Raw genomic sequence first — 16,376 nt, forward strand, 5'->3', positions numbered from 1 at the left:
ATAATTTCTTGACAAAACCTGAAATGCAGACGCTCTTTGGTTTAGGCTACCCATTGTATGCCACACTAGATTGATTGAGCATTTATGAGCTAAGAAAGAATAAACCCCATAAACATGTAGAAACAATTACTACGCAAAATACAGGATCAAACTGTTTTACGCTCAAAGCAAACATAAAACTAACGAAAAAAGCTCTATTATCATTGTTTTTCATTAACTTAGTTAATAGCAGTACAAAAGCAGTTCTTTAAGCTTAGTAGCAGCACCAAAAAAATCTATTATAACCGTATTTTTATTAACTTTAAATAATAAAGGTACAAAAGCAGTTCTTTTTAACAAGTTGACAGAAAACATAAAGAGTTACATTATCAATAACCTACCACCTTTTGGAAAAAAGAGCCGTAAGCCCGTAAGATCAAAGTTGTGTAAAATTGTTAATTACCGTCGAAAATAAAAATTCTGCCCCAAAATTAGGAAGAACTGCATTTCTTCAGTCCCGTTCTGCGACCTCTACAACAAAGGAGCTCAAACTACAAAGCAAACCTTGAATGAGCCAATGCGTAATCTCCATTTAACAGAGTATTGAACCAAAAGCACGCCTTAAGTTTTAGGTCTGCATGCCTGCCAGTATTTGGCATCTTGGATAAGACCTGACCAAGCTTGATGATTGGTCGCAGTTGAATTTTGACACGAATTGTTACTGTTAAACTCAAACTCAACTAGTAATGTACATGATGTCCTCCTTTTTTATGGGTGTATCGTTGTCACCCTTTTTCACATTTCGCTTTTGCGTTTGGTCTGGTTGGCCTCGCTAAAATGAAACAGAAAAAGAATCTCAGAATAATATCAAGTAAATCACATGGTTTATCAGAAAAATGATAGCATTCCATAAGAATGCAACATTCATTGTATACCCCCTAATGCCTCGGCTAGGACAAACAAAGATAAATTGACAAATGCCCTGTGTTATTTTGGTGCTAAACAAGCATGTAGGGAAAAGGCTGCAAGAAAATCTTTAAAACCAGGTCTCTGATATAACTTACTAGAGACTTTGCCAATAAATCGAGAGGGCAAGTATTCTTTATGGCTTATGGCTACTTTTACAACTCGTAAGTTTATTGTTTGATGAAGTATGTAAGCAGGTATAGTACATCCTGGTTTTCATGAAGATGATAGGAGTTTAGGACACATGTACTCTAAACAAAATGAAGATTCTTATTGTGAATTTATCTAAGAGCTATTTCATAGTCTGCTGAATAAGCACGGTATTGTTACCTTTCTCAGCACAAAGGCCAGATATAAGTAAGCTACTTCCCACTCATCCGGTGACAACGTACCTGAAATTAGAAAGCAGGAGGGATCAATAATTTAGAAGTGAACCCAAAAATTAGACCCTTAAGTAACCACATTTGTGCATAAGATTGGAGATACGGAGAGCCTTGAGAAGCATGCAGAAAACAAGTCATTACAAATCCAACGTGCATTGCCTTTTCTTTGTTGCAGTCTTAAAAGTTACAAAAACTACAGAGAGGGCAGGAAGAAATATCACCACCAAAGTATGGGACTCACTTTTATCATGGGTATCACCCAAAGCACCCAGCCTCCTCATAAGATCAACAAATTCTGGCTTCTTCAAATATTCTTCAACAAATTGATGATTGTTTTTGGCAAAGACTAGTTCAAAGTCATACTGCAAATAGAGCCAGTAGCATCAACAAATATATAAGCTTTTCAAGATCAAGCTTTTTGATTTTATTTTATTTTAAAAAAAAAAAAAAAAAAAGAAAAGAAAAGAGAGAAATTTGTTAAATGATACGGCCAAATTAAAAAAGTTGGTGAAAGATCAAGTTTTCTAATTAATATCAAACTGCTGCAAACCTGCAGTGAATGCAGTCTAAATAATAAGGGAGGAAATCTGACATCAAATTACGAGTGTCAACTTTATGTAGACTTTCCTCTATAAACTTCTCTTTCTTCTTTCTCTATAAAATAGGCTCGGTTAATATAGGCAAGACGAAGTCATTTGGGATTGTTGTGCTCAAAATCTAATACAAAGAATTAATTAATTCTACATAGAACGACACACAAGATTAGGTTCACACTCCTCCCCTTCTCGCTTTAAATCAACACAACTAGCCTTTCTTCATTCACAACTTTTTCTTTCATTGGACAATAAAATTCCCAAAAAAAAAATTCTCTACATTTTTTTCTTCTTTTTTCTAAATTTACATCTAATTGAAGCAACATACTACCATACACCCTTCTTACAAATCACAATATCCGCCATAGTAAGATTATTCCACAAAACCAATGAAAAGGGTCAACAAGGTTAACTTTGAGAATTTTGACCAAAAAAAAAAACAGATTAATCTGATGCTCTAACTACCTAAAGGAATCTTCATCCCCCCCCCCGGTACAACAATAGGCAGTGTTATCCTTCTTTGTTAACCAACTGAGGGAACTTCTACAACATCAATTCCCCTAACAAAACCATTCCTTCCAAAGAAACTACATCAGGTTCACACGCCTACCTTGTACTATTTATCCTTCATAAACGTTTTTGTTGGCTATAGTTGCATTTGTTGAATGATGACACTCGTATCAATAGGTGCAGCATGAATCATTTGGTAGAACATATATAATTCACCCAAGTGACCCTTGATCCCTTCTTGCACACCAGGTATGGTGCTAAAGAATACCTTGATAACATCACATAAGGTGGGTTAGAAAATAGAGGTAACTGAACTCCCTTTCGAGTCAAGTACATTCATTAGTGAGAATCTTCTAAAGATCACCCGCCATAACAACATGTGTGGTCACTCTCGAACTACCAGTGGGTAAACGAAAAGCCTCATTAAGCTCGGCCAATATCCAAGTTTAGTGCACCGTTTTTCGGCTATTTAATGATAACCATGCTTGGACTCTGGCCAAGCTTGATGCGACTCTTGTTCTACCCATTGGTTGTTCAAGAGCCAAACACATTGGGATGCAGATGATCTTTTGAGGACTCTCACTAATAAATATACATATGAGCTGAAGTGGAGTCCAATTATCTCTATTCTCCGCCAAGACTTACGCTATTTTCTCAGGCTATTTTCCAACACCATATATAATTGACAAGAAAGGAGCAAGGTCCACAAGGTTGAACTATATATGCTCCAACACATGATTCAATCGATACGGGTGCCTCATTCAAATAGCCAACAAAAACATTAACTGCACTTTTTTCAGGTTATGTAGAAAAATATAAGATGGATAGTTTGGTTGGGGATTTGATGTTATAGATGTTCCCAGTCTTCCCACGTGCTGGTTTTCAAAGAAAGATGACACTGCCCTTAAGTGTACCAAGGGGATAAGGATATATCACCATTGTTGAGAAAATGTCCTTAAAAAATAACAATAAGTAGTCTATTCATTGTTTGTCAACAAGGGTCCAAGTCCTTGCTCCCCGAACCATCCATTCCATCTCATGGCTCCGAGGATACTAGTTTATCTTCTACTTCAATAGAGAAATCTATCACAAATCTTAAAACTTCAATCGATGGGATAAAAAACGAGTAAAAGGAGATCCAGGAGAAATTAGCCTCCATAACTACAACTTTTTGCAAATATTAGCACCCAAATGCATTTCTAAGGTTTCTCGAGCATTCTTCCTTCTCCTCTTTGGTTTTTCCCTTTACTTGTTAATATGCTTTATTTTTGAATTGTGGACATTGTATTAACTTAATTAATTGTGAGAGAAGGTACATGAGTGCACATTAGTTTCTTTCTTTTTATTTTAGTTTGTATTAGGATAAGTTCTCCAATTATAATTACTTGATACATGGGTGCTTTTGGCAAATAAATATGTATTTCGAACACTTATTTTAACTCGTAGTACTAATTGACTTAGAATTGTTCCATCCGTTCCAAATTTTGACTTTTAGCACCAATTTTTGTTAAAATAGGAAAGTAAATTTTAGTATATAAGATGTTTGATCCATCTAATATATTTTTCAAATATTACACATTTATAATGTTTACAAACATATAGTTAAAATGTATTAGTAGTCAAATTCATGCAGCATATTTTGACTTGCATGTTGGCTGACGCATGAATTTGACTATTAATACTTTTTAACTATAAATGTGTAATATTTCAAAAAAATATTAGATAGATCAAACATCTTTTTGTACTGAATATTAGACATTTCTTCAAATATATTAGATAGATCAAACGTCTTTTTGTACTGAATATATTAGATAGTTAAACATTTTTTAACTATATTTAGGGTCAAATGAGAAATTCCTAAAAATGAGAAAGATGAGAAGGATTTTATGAGCATAATTTTGTACTGAATGTGCATATTTTTTTAACTAAATGTGCAAAAAAAAAAAAAAAAAAAAGACCCAAATTCGATGTGCAGAAATTTTGAATATAATGTACATATTTTCTAATTTTCCAGAAAATTCAAAAATTTTATTAGTTCACAAAATCAATTTTGCACATTTAGTGAAAAAAAATATGCACATTTAGTGAAAACTTTTGCACATTTCATCCTTCTCATTCTTCTCATTTTAAGAATCTTCTCATTGGATCCCATTAACAACATTCATAGAGGTTAATGAATCATAAAAGTTATCATTAATAGCATTCCTAGAGGTTAATGGCAAATTAAAACATAAGATTTGTAAATGCAGGTTGCATGGAAATTGAAATGTTGCAAACAGGAGTTGGGACATAAAGAAGGCGATCAAACTAAATTAACTGCAGTCATGGTGACTCAAATGTTAAATGCCATATAAAAAGACAGCATCCATGAAGGAAGCTTTCACGCGTAAAATAAAGGAGTAAAATTGAGATCATCAATATCACGGAGCATCATTGATGTTTAGAAAAGATTTTCATATCTATTATAAAATTTTAGAGTTTTTTCCCCAACTTTTATCCACAACACTACAAAACTCCAATCCTCAAAATCTATGCATTCATTTCTTTTCTTATTTTTTTTTTTTTAATAACTTCATACTCTTTTTTCTTTTTGGTTTTTTTTTTTTTTTTTTGAAAAAAAATATCATAACTTCAACTTCTATATATTTTAAAATAAAAAACAACACCAATTACTTTTTTTTTTAAAACTACCCATAACTACCAGTTATGGTTATTCAGAAATTATTTTTCATCTCAAGAAATATATATACTCCATGCTTTAGCACGGCTACGTTCTAGTTCAGATAAATTGACATTGTAAAAAGGTTTAAGGCATTAGCATCAATGACATGAGAGTAAACGAATAACATTTCCCCTCCATGTGTTTACTACCTATTTCGAGCTTATACTCCATGCTAATAAGTTTTCTTTCTACAAGTAACAACATATTTTTTAAACCTTTGTTTTATCAATATGAGAGGTTAGTAAGCAAATATACCCCATAATAGACTGTAAATTGCTTTCTATTAGCCTAACATTTCTGCACTTTTCTGAACCTGAAATGATGGCTAGGAGACACAAATAATATGCTGATCGAAGAATGCCAGAAAGTAATCCATACCTCTTCAGCCAGTGCCTTGAAGACATGGAAAGGGACAACCCATTCAGGACAATCAACAGCATCCTATAAAGAGAAATTAGGCATTGATAAGACACAATGCTAAGAAAAGAAAAGAGTAATTATGGTTGCAACGAATCCTCGAAAGTCAAAACCCAAATCTGAAAAAAGCACTTTTAATTCTTGACTTACAAAGTATTGTATAAACGATTACCCCACTTCTATATGGGGATATGTGGATAGATTATAAGAAATGACCAATAAAAGTTGTTAGGTCAAAGACAGGATTCCCAACAAACACTAAAAGGATGGATACTTGCAGCAGGCAGTCATGTAAAATGCACTAATTTTGGTCAGATAGATGCCACCTATCACTGGTGGATAGTATTAATTAAGAAATGGTGAACTAAATGCATAATAAATTTGGAAAATTTGCCAATTACAGCCATTTAAAGTTTGTATTTTGCAAATTGCAGCCATTTAAAAAAAAAATTGCAAATTGCAGCCCAAAAGTACTAATAACTTGTTAATTGCCACCCAAATCAATTATTTCATCGATTTGCGTGCTGAACAATGTTCCGTAAAGGTTTTAGGGGTCGTTTTAGCCCTTTAGAGTCCGAATTGAGCTCGAAATTGGCAAAAAAATAACATAGGAGGCTCGTTTTGCTTATCAAAAACTGTATTGATTTGTGTGCAACAACTTTTTGCTGTAAAACGAGGCACTTACGTTAATTTTTTGCCAATTTCGAGCTCAATTTGGGACCTTAAGAACTAAAATGGCCCCTAAAACCTTAATGGGATTTTTTCGGCACGCAAATTGATGAAAAAATTGGATTGGGTGGCAATATACAATTTATTAGTACTTTTGGGCTGCAATTTGCAATTTTAATTTTTTTTTAAAATGGCTGCAAATTGCAAAATAGAAACTTTAAATGGCTGCAATTTTCAAATTTTCCTAATAATTTTGATAGATATTTTATGGTCAATTGTCTGAACAAATTACATAAGCAATGATAAAAGAAAAACTTTGACAAACACATACCTCTAAGTGAAACTTGTATCGGATACCAAAAGGATTGGATGATTTAAATTTCTGAAGCCAAAAACAGTAATTAGTCATGGGAAGGAGCAATTTTCAGCAACCAAAAAAATAAAACAGATGGATGTTAATATTAAAACAAGATACAGTACCTTATCAGCATAATCCTCATCAAATCGTATCCAGTAGACACTGTTTCCAAATTTCAAACCTTCCGCTGCATGTTATTCAAGAGGGATTAGGATTAATTTAAGCAAAGTCTAATCATCCTAAGATAATACAACTCTGCAACCCTTCTTGCAGGTGTGCACTATTATTCTTTAGAGTTTCCAATCAATTAATCACACAGGCAAACCTTTAAAAATTACAAGTTACATTAAAATTTGCTTCCATTTCGGCACAAGACTTTCCAACAAAATGGCATAAAGGAGGGCTTTAGATATGGTAAAATAGTAAAAACCAGTTTAAGATATATCATATATATGATAGATTGTTAAAACCTAGATGTATCGTGACCTAGTGAAAATTGCTGAATTTGAGAAATGCAAAGACGTCACAATATCAAGCATAGATCCTAAGAGAGAGTAGCTACTATCACCCTATTCAACTAAGTCTGTCAATCATAAAGATAAAGACCTCAACAAGAATGTTCAGAAATTCGATGACAGTAATTAGATTATTCATACCAACACTCAAAACTGTGTAGACTTGAAACCTATAAGTGTTCTGTTAGGATGTGAGGGAACAAAGGAAAGACACTAACAGCCAGGTGAAGATGGATTAAAAGCATGCAACTTACATAGAGTTTGAGTGAGGAGAAGATATTTTCTAGTCGGTAATTACCATCAATTTGGCTACCTATGTAAAATTACTTTGTGGTTGATTGATTAAAAATAGGAAGTGTATTTCTTCCCATGTTCCATTTCCTAAAAGATTTTTTAAGAAAATATGTTTAAATGATCATAGGAAGTGAAACAAGGAGGACTAAGTAAGAAACATACTCCATTTTGTGGGGAGTAGAACTTCTTATAATTTTGTCAACTAAACAACTCTATAGTTTTCTAGTTCTCATGAACTTCCACTACCAATAATTTTGTCAATTAGATAAAAACTAATTAGAGCAATTATTTAAAAAAGGAAGAAAAGGAAAGATAACCTCATCATCAGCAAGCAAAAATGCTTAATCATACCATCAACTTCTTTCAAAACAATAGTACCATGATCAGAATCAGTCTACTAGCTAGTCCGTGTTAGCATATACAATTATATGTTAAGGCAAAGCGAGAATTATGTGAATTGAAGGTTTATGGGTTTTAGACCATAATTAAAGGGCACAAGGAGCTTCTTTGAGTACGATATTCAGCGTGAGAGAAGCTAAAAATCACTGTATAGTATTATCTTATATGGGAATGAAGGATATCTTTGTATACAATATTCAGTGTGAAAAATGCCAAAAGTTTGAAAAACAGTACATCTACTTGGACTTTCACTACATCTCATGTACATTGTACAAAAAGTCACAAACAACAGCTTTTATAAAATAATAGAAGAAACCTTCTCTGTACTTCTTGACAATAACATTGGCATCAGGCATTGTTCCAATCAAGATGCCACCAGGTCGAAGCAATGCTGAAATGTTAGCCAAAGCTCGCCGTGCACGTGCCTCAGTAGACCATGAATAGTGCAAGGCAAACTGCAAATATCAAAGAGTTGGGAAAAAAAACAACTATTCAATTTACCAATACAAAAGGATTGTACACTCCAAAATAATCAAAATTTATGAGAGAAACAAGGACCAGCCTCTAAATCTAAGATCAGAGAAATTGTATTCACTGTCAACGTTTTCACCCCTAAAGAAGATGAGACTAGGTCCAAAGTCCCCACACAGTTGAAAATTTTATTGTTTATTAAAATATAAAAGGTAACCTCGCCTAGCAGGTCCATTCAATGATGTTAGGCTAACTTATGTAATTAACAAAGAACCTCTAGGGCTTATGGAGTCTAAATTTGACAAGGTAGGATAAAAAGTAACCTGGCAACTGCAAAGGTCAAAGGGGCCATCCTCTGCCAATGCTCTGTCCAGTCGAACCTGAAATAATCAGAAAATACTGAGAATCATAACAAGTATTATGTCCCAAAAACTCAGTAGTTAATGATATTATTAGCGGTTAAAAGGTGCATTATTATTCAAATTTATAACTTAGTAACAAATCTTCACAATTAACTGATATCCAGTCTCAAATACCTCAAAGCAATCTCCACATAAGAGGCGGGCTGGGAATTTAAACTTTTTGCGACGCTGATTCTGATCCGCATCGCCATTATACCGCGTACGACAATCTTCTATCTGCACAGTCTCTAATTTTAAATTAGACTGCAATACAGTGAAAAAGATCTATAGCGTAACTGTCTGACTAATTTGTCACAGAAACTTATATCACTGAAGCAGCAATAAAACAAATGAGCTACTAATTACTAAGATTTTATGCCATACCGAGCCTTCAGCAATATCAATTCCAACATAATATCCGATCTTTGCCTTGTCCCATTTTATAAGATCCCCACCCTAACACATGGTGAGGTAGAGAAACAATTAGTACATTGTTGAACAAACACATCATCAAACTACAACTACTAACCAGATAAAACCTAATTCACCTTTCCACATGCAAGATCAAGAACAGCATTCCCAGGACGAGCATAAAGCTGAATTAATACACTTTTAATCTGCAAAAGCAAAACAAATGTGAGGAATTTCCATTAAAAAATCCTAAAGAAAATCTCATATAAAATTCACAAAGTATACCCAATTGTTAAGTTTCTTCAAATGGATAATAGGGCTCGCTTCTCGTTCTTCCAATGTCTGGTTTGTTCTTGCACTGTAATGATCAGCTACTTTCCGAGCAAAAATTTTTGTACTCTCATCCTCAAGGAATACCCCATCTCCTAAATTACCATTAACAATATATTATTCAATGATCCAAAATACAAAGCCTTACTCTAAATATAATTACACCCTCCCAACCAGTTTTTTTATGGTGTAGAGAGAGCTATAAAGGGAAAATGATGTAGACGAGATTTGATTCCTGCCTACCAACCCCAAGACTTTAACCAGTTAAACACCCACACGAGGGTATTAAATTACACCCGAGTGTAGGATTGAATTTACCAGCAAAAGACATATCTTTCTTTTGAAACAAAGAACTACAATTACAATATCCACCATTTTAATGATGACCTGAAAATTACACCGATTTTAAGATAAAAATTGCCACTAATAAGCGAACCTGAAAACAAATACTTCGTATATTACAATTCTAATTTACACAACTTCTAGTATGCTATTCTCAACACTTTCTTAACTGAAGTACAGCTAAGAAAACATTCAATCAATTGTAAACTAAGAAAATAAAAATCAATGAAAATATTACAGAAACCTAAATTAATTCATCAAATAAACAAGATTATAAATTTGTGACAGAAATACAAGAAAAATACCTTCTGGGTTGGGTTTGGATCGAGATTGAGGAGGACCAGATGGAGAACCTTGATACCCACGTTTCATGGCCTTAAAATTACAACAAATTTGAGGTCTTTTATATCAAATTTAATCAATTAAATGTGGGAAAATTGTGGGGAAGAAACAAGATTAACTGAATTGAAGTTGGTGTGAGTAACAGTAGAAGTTGAGCGGAGGGAACAAGGTTAGAAATTCTCCAAGAATGTTTCTGTGAGAGAGAGAAGAAGAAGAAACTGATTTTATGTGTTGCGTTTTGCGTACTTTGGTGGAATTATGGAAATAATAATCACATTAATCACAATTATAAGTTTAGTAAACAAACTCCCTTAGTTGAAAGGAATTATGGAAATAATAATCATATTAACATAATCATTTCAATAAGTTTAGTAAACAATCTCCCTTAATTGAAAGGAATTATCGAAATAATCACAACAAATACAATTATTTGGGGGTGTATTTCCAAATTGGAAATAGTTACAATCTAAATACTCCGTAGCATGTTATTTTCGTATATTAGTCAACAATAACTCTAATGTGGATTTTAATGTGAGAAAATTGGATTTAGTTGATATGAAGATCGGATTGGTATTACATACGTGTGTTAACAAGAGAGCACATTACTTTAACTAATTTCTTATTATGAGCATATATGGGTGGTCAAGTGCAACTTTAACATTCTAAACTATAAATAGCCTCTTGTGAATTTATTATGTGATTCCATTAGTCACAGTTAAAAAAACATCTTATATTCCAAACATTTTTTATCATTCTCTCTTAGTACAAAATAATGGGTTATCTTGGCATTAAAGTTACGCTTAATACTTGTTTGACACTTAAAAATGCAATTAAGGTAATGTCTTAATAGTATAATTCAAGTATCTTTAAAGTTCGAGACCAAGATAACCGTGGGGCTAACAATTTGAAAGATTTGATAAATGGTCTCAAAACCTAAGTATTAAACGAAAATTTGTTTGCATATACATTTAGTGTTTTGCTATCAACTCCGATTAATACTCATTGTTACTTGCAATTGGGTCGTGGCTTGCCTACAGTGTTAATGAATTTGATGGGAAACTTCCCTAAACAGAAAGGATTTCTTCAATAAAAGTAAGATAAAAAAGCTAGGGATGGTTTAGCATTGGAGAAAATACAAGTTGTTCATATTGATTTGCTATAGCCAAGTATCTCAAAGGGGTACGCTGGTCTTTTTGCGAAGACAGTTGGAGATGATAACGATGACCAAGTCAAAAGTAGTTAGAGTAGAATCTTCTCTTAATTATCATTTGTGAATATTCACTAATATCTATCTCATTTAACAGCTTATATGTATATCTTCTTAGTTTGCTATTATCTTATGTTAACCTAGATTACAGTACTTCTTAGCAGTGGCGGACCCAGGATTTTCCGACTGATGAGTCACAATCGATAATCAAATATGTAAAAAAAAAATTTTACCAAACAACCAAATAATAGTACTAAAAAATACATCCAAATATTCAAACAGTACAAAATACAACCAAATGTTCATATAATACTACAAAAGACAACTAAATAGTAATGCAAACTTATTAAAATAGTTCTCGACGAGTTTTCATGTTTTGATATCGATTCATGATATCTTCCATGCTAACATTCAAAAACAAATCATTCTCCAAATAAGTAATTAAACAATCATTCAACATTTGATCTCCCATGCTATTTCGTAGTTTGTCTTTCACTTGCTTCATGCCAGAAAATACTCTTTCCACACTTGCCGTTGCGACAGGAAGAAGCAACACCAACTTCAAAAGTAAATAGACCCTATCATGAGTTTCAGACAATCCCGTTTCAACCAATTTGATTGAAAGATCACTAAGACCCTTCAAATTCCAAAACCTTTCATCTCCTCTAACAGAACAAATGTAACTATCAAGTGTATGACCAAAGACTATCAATTCTGAACTTGGAAATTCATTAGGATAGAATTTTGCAAGCTTAATCAATTTTTCCTTATCAAACTTAGAAAAACGATCCACAGGACTCAAACAAGACATACACACAAGTAGTTCTTTAGTTATTTCGGGAAATCGATTTTCAAGTTCTTGCAATTGAAGATCAATGACACCAAAAAACACTTCAACTCGAAAATGATGTAGATTAGACACTTGTGGGCATTTACCTCTAAACAACCTCCTCCCGGGAACAACATATTTAGCCTCCATATCTGGAACTGCAATGTCATAGTCACCAATAAAAGAAATTACCTTTTCCATATGAGAATCCCATCCTTCATCTCTCATTTTTTGCAAATTAGTCTTGGTTACATTAACCATGGCCATTGCATTCACAATGTCTTGATCGTGCTTTTGTAAGGCCACATTCAAAGCATTTGTTATCGCAAATATACTAACCATCAAGTGTGCCACGAACAAAAAATCAAAGGACATCAGAAGATTTGTAAGTGTTTGAGCTCTATTAGAATCTATTGTATCAGATACTTTTGCAATATCCTCAAGAGAACCAAGGATTACAGGGAATAAATCAAGTACATTCAAGATTGTCTTGAAGTGAGATCCCCAACGAGTATCACAAGGTCTACCTAATCCACGTTCTTGATTTAAACCTGAACCCGTTTCAAGTTCACCTAGAGACAATGCATCCACCACTCTTTGAGCTTGATTTTCACGAAGAAACTCTTTCCTTTTTGGTGAACCCCCCACAAAATTCAAGAGAGGTGCAAGTACATCAACAAATAACCAAGCACAATCTGAATTCTTTTTAGCAAGGTTAATTGAAGTTGGTGAGCAAAGCAGTGGACAAAATAAGCTTCTTTACACTCATTCTCTATAAGAGTCCTAAGGCCATTAATAGAACCTTGCATATTACTTGCCCCATCATAACCCTGACCCCGTACTTGAGAGAAAGACAAAGAATGCTCCATTAATAAGGATTCAATAGCAGTTTTGAGAGTCAAAGAAGCAGTGTTTACAACATGCACAATACCAAGTAAACGCTCACACACTTCTCCCTTTCTATTAACATATCTCAAACAAGAGCCAATTGTTCCTTGTCAGAAACATCAGCGGACTCATCAGCAAGGATAGAAAATAAACCACCATCAATATCTTCAAGCATTGCTTTAGTGGTCTCTTTTTCACATGCATTTATGATATCTTTTTGGACTTTAGGAGAAGTAAGTTGACAATTACTAGGAGCATTTTTGAAAACAACTTTAGAATATTCAGGATTACCTTTGGAAATAAGGGATAAAAGTGAAAGAAAGTTACCTCTTCTTAAGGAACTTTCTTTTTCATCATGACCACGGAAAGGCAACCCTTGGAGTAAAAGCCATTGGATAGATTCAATTGAAGCTTCAAGTCGCGTCCTATATGCATTTGTACTCTCAGCGGTTTGTTTTGTTAAGGCTTGTGTGATGCTTGAATTTTGTTTCTTGAACAAATCCATAGCTAAAACAGCATTATTATGTGCACTCAAGTGTTTACCGACATGTTTTCTTATTAAATCCGATCGATTCCATGATTTGAAACCATCACTAACAAAAGCATCACCTCCAAAGGCATTTTCATCCTTGAATAGATAACAAGGGAAACAATAGGCAGCATCCTTTTCCACACTATACTCAAGCCAAGTCCAAGTATCAAACCACTTAGCACAAAAGCGACGATTTTTGCCAAAAATAGAAGTTTGAGGAAATGTAAAGTCTTTGGGCTGACAAGGCTTTCTTTGAATGTAAATTCTTCTCCTAAATCTCTATCATCTTTATGAAATTGACTCATTTTTCTCCTCTTTCCTGGATCTTGTGGAAGATTAGCAAATTCATGTTCACTTAATCTTTCTCCAAAGATTGGGGCATTAGGAGAACATTGGCCTTGTTCATTTTGAGGGGAATTTTGAGTTGAATAATGAGATGGAGATGAAAGTTGCTCACTTTCTTGAGGTGGAGTTATAGTTTGTTCATTTTGTGTTGGATGTGGAAGAGAAGTTGGAGTAGGATTCTTTTTAGCAAAGAAGCTAGTAATGTTTTGCATTTCATTTGGAGTATGTTTTCTCTTTATTCTGAAATTTGAATAAATATTGAACTAAATCAAGCAATATTCCCCAGAAAAATTATTTGAATAAATATTCAACTAAATGGTCTAAATCAAGCAATTTCACATAATGACATAATCACATAAACATATTACACAAAACACAATTACACAAAACAGATTTCACATAAGTAATAACTAATAAGTTCAAGAGATTTCAATTACACAAAACACAATTACACAAAACACAATTACACAAAACAGATTTTACATAAGTAATAACTAATAAGTTCAAGAGATTTCAATTACACAAAACACAATTACACAAAACACAATTACACAAAACAGATTTCACAAAAAAAATCAATTGATGATTAGTTGATTACCTACCTTGCTAGGCGGAGGCGAGCAGCGGAGCAGGCGGAGCAGCACTGCAATAGGGCCACGGGCAGTCGGCCAGCACCGCAGCACGGCAGTCGGCAGCACTCAAGTCTCAGGCACCGAGGCACGCACTCAGCAAGACAGCAATTCGCCAATTCAGCAGCACAACCAACTACAAATTAACAAATCAACCAAAGTTTAAACCAAAGTTTAATAAAATTAACAAATTAGACTGAATTAATTTGAAGATTAGAAATTAAAAATAAAAATTAGAAATCAACTTACTAGCACCGACGTTTCGACTTTCGAGTAGCGATTTCACGAAGAAGACGGAGTCCACGAGTCACGACCACCGAGTCACCGCTCACCGACGTCCGACTACCAGGCGATTAGGCGAAGAGAACGGTGGCTGCCTGACTGCCTGGCTGGGACGAAGCGAAGAGGCGAATTCACGAAGAGAAGAATGGAGATGAGCGAAGAGGCGAAGTCACGCGAAGTCACGAAGAGAAGAATGGAGATGAGGCGATTAAGAATGGAGGCGATTAGGCGGAGAAGGCAAAGTCACGAAGAGAAGAATGGAGGCGATTAGGCGGAGAAGGCGAAGTCACGAAGAGCACGAAGAGGCTAGGGCTTGAAACTGATTTTTTTTTTTTTTTTTTTTTTTTTTTTTTTTTTAAATAACTTAAAATTTTTTTTTGGGCCTGCTGAGTCACTTGACCCACCAGGTCTAAGCCCAAGTCCGCCACTGCTTCTTAGGTGTATAAATACATGTTAAACATAATGAGAATATCATCAACTTCTCACATACTCTATCACCTTATAGGAGATACTTATGTCATCTGCTTTGTTAACTATTGGAAGTCGTGAATAGGCATTAACAGCGGAGGTTCTCTGCATATCGATTAGATTCACGTTGTATGATGTAATTTGTTCAATTTCGGATATTGGATCCAATTCGATCCGAAAATCAGGATAATCGAAAATTTTGGATCTAATCACTAGGTTTTCGAGTCGTTGAAATTTTCAGGAAAATTCCAATTCGTATCCGATTCGAAACCCGAATTTTTTTTCGGAAATCTAATCCGAAATATCCAAACTGCTAAAATCGGGTCGGATATCCAAAATTTCGGATCAGATCATCAAATTTTCGGATCGGGTATTTTAAACACCCCTCCCCTAGTATGATGAATAGAGATGCCGGCTAGCCTAGCTTGGTTTAAGTCAGGAGCTTGTTTGACTTGAAGAGGCTTGGCGATATTTAACATGCTTTCATTTTATTCTACGATCCTTGATGTACTTAATGATGTTTTACTGTTTTAGTGATACCTCCTTAAATTTAGATATAAGAACTCAGTATCACTTGCATCATTAGCATAGATGACATTTGAGTTTGCTTTTGTTTCACATTTGCCAATAAATAACTATTTAAGGAGGTATAAATAAGACAATTTTTGAGATTTTGGGGGCCTAAGGACAGAATAACATAAGGGGCCCTATAAGATTAGCCAAGTGTAATCAAGTTTTTTAATGTAAACTTTTTATTAAGAAAGATTATATGTAGTTCAGTATAGTTTGAGTCATGATTTCATAGATTAAGAAAGATTTTTTTATAGAATTTGTACAGTGTAAAAAAAAATAAAAAAAATAATCATCAACTACACATTTGATTTATTGGTTACAACTTACAAGTGCTCCATCTACTCGTCAAAAGACAGTAAAATAATTAAATTGCGCAATAGTCAATAGACAATTATCTTAAATAAGTTATCACATTTCTTTTTGATAGCAACATACTTAGAAACGTGGATTATGGTTTCATTATATATCATTGGAATTGATTGCAACCTTGCAAAAGTTGCGATTGCAATCAGTTAGATGTT

At 33.9% G+C, this 16,376-nt stretch overlaps 2 protein-coding genes across 2 annotated transcripts; both read right to left on the reverse strand.

Annotated features, from left to right (window-relative positions):
• Positions 1–276: 276 nt before the first annotated feature.
• LOC110739668 (mRNA cap guanine-N7 methyltransferase 1-like) lies at positions 277–10,365 on the reverse strand. The gene is made up of 13 exons (XM_021920124.1): positions 10,066–10,365; positions 9,374–9,513; positions 9,226–9,294; positions 9,062–9,133; positions 8,813–8,914; positions 8,600–8,656; positions 8,122–8,260; positions 6,720–6,784; positions 6,571–6,621; positions 5,532–5,594; positions 1,570–1,690; positions 1,276–1,337; positions 277–811 (listed from the first exon to the last, which is right to left on the reverse strand). Exons 1-13 carry the CDS (start codon positions 10,130–10,132, stop codon positions 716–718), a joined length of 1,104 nt encoding a protein of 367 aa, XP_021775816.1. The 5' UTR covers positions 10,133–10,365; the 3' UTR covers positions 277–715.
• Positions 10,366–11,583: 1,218 nt separating this feature from the next.
• LOC110739613 (zinc finger MYM-type protein 1-like) lies at positions 11,584–13,007 on the reverse strand. Its single transcript, XM_021920063.1, has 3 exons — positions 12,941–13,007; positions 11,757–12,833; positions 11,584–11,621 (listed from the first exon to the last, which is right to left on the reverse strand). Exons 1-3 carry the CDS (start codon positions 13,005–13,007, stop codon positions 11,584–11,586), a joined length of 1,182 nt encoding a protein of 393 aa, XP_021775755.1.
• Between the last annotated feature and the right edge of the window lie 3,369 nt (positions 13,008–16,376).

This window comes from Chenopodium quinoa, unplaced genomic scaffold, assembly GCF_001683475.1.
Source record: "Chenopodium quinoa cultivar QQ74 unplaced genomic scaffold, ASM168347v1, whole genome shotgun sequence".
In the NCBI taxonomy this organism is placed as follows: domain Eukaryota; kingdom Viridiplantae; phylum Streptophyta; class Magnoliopsida; order Caryophyllales; family Amaranthaceae; genus Chenopodium; species Chenopodium quinoa.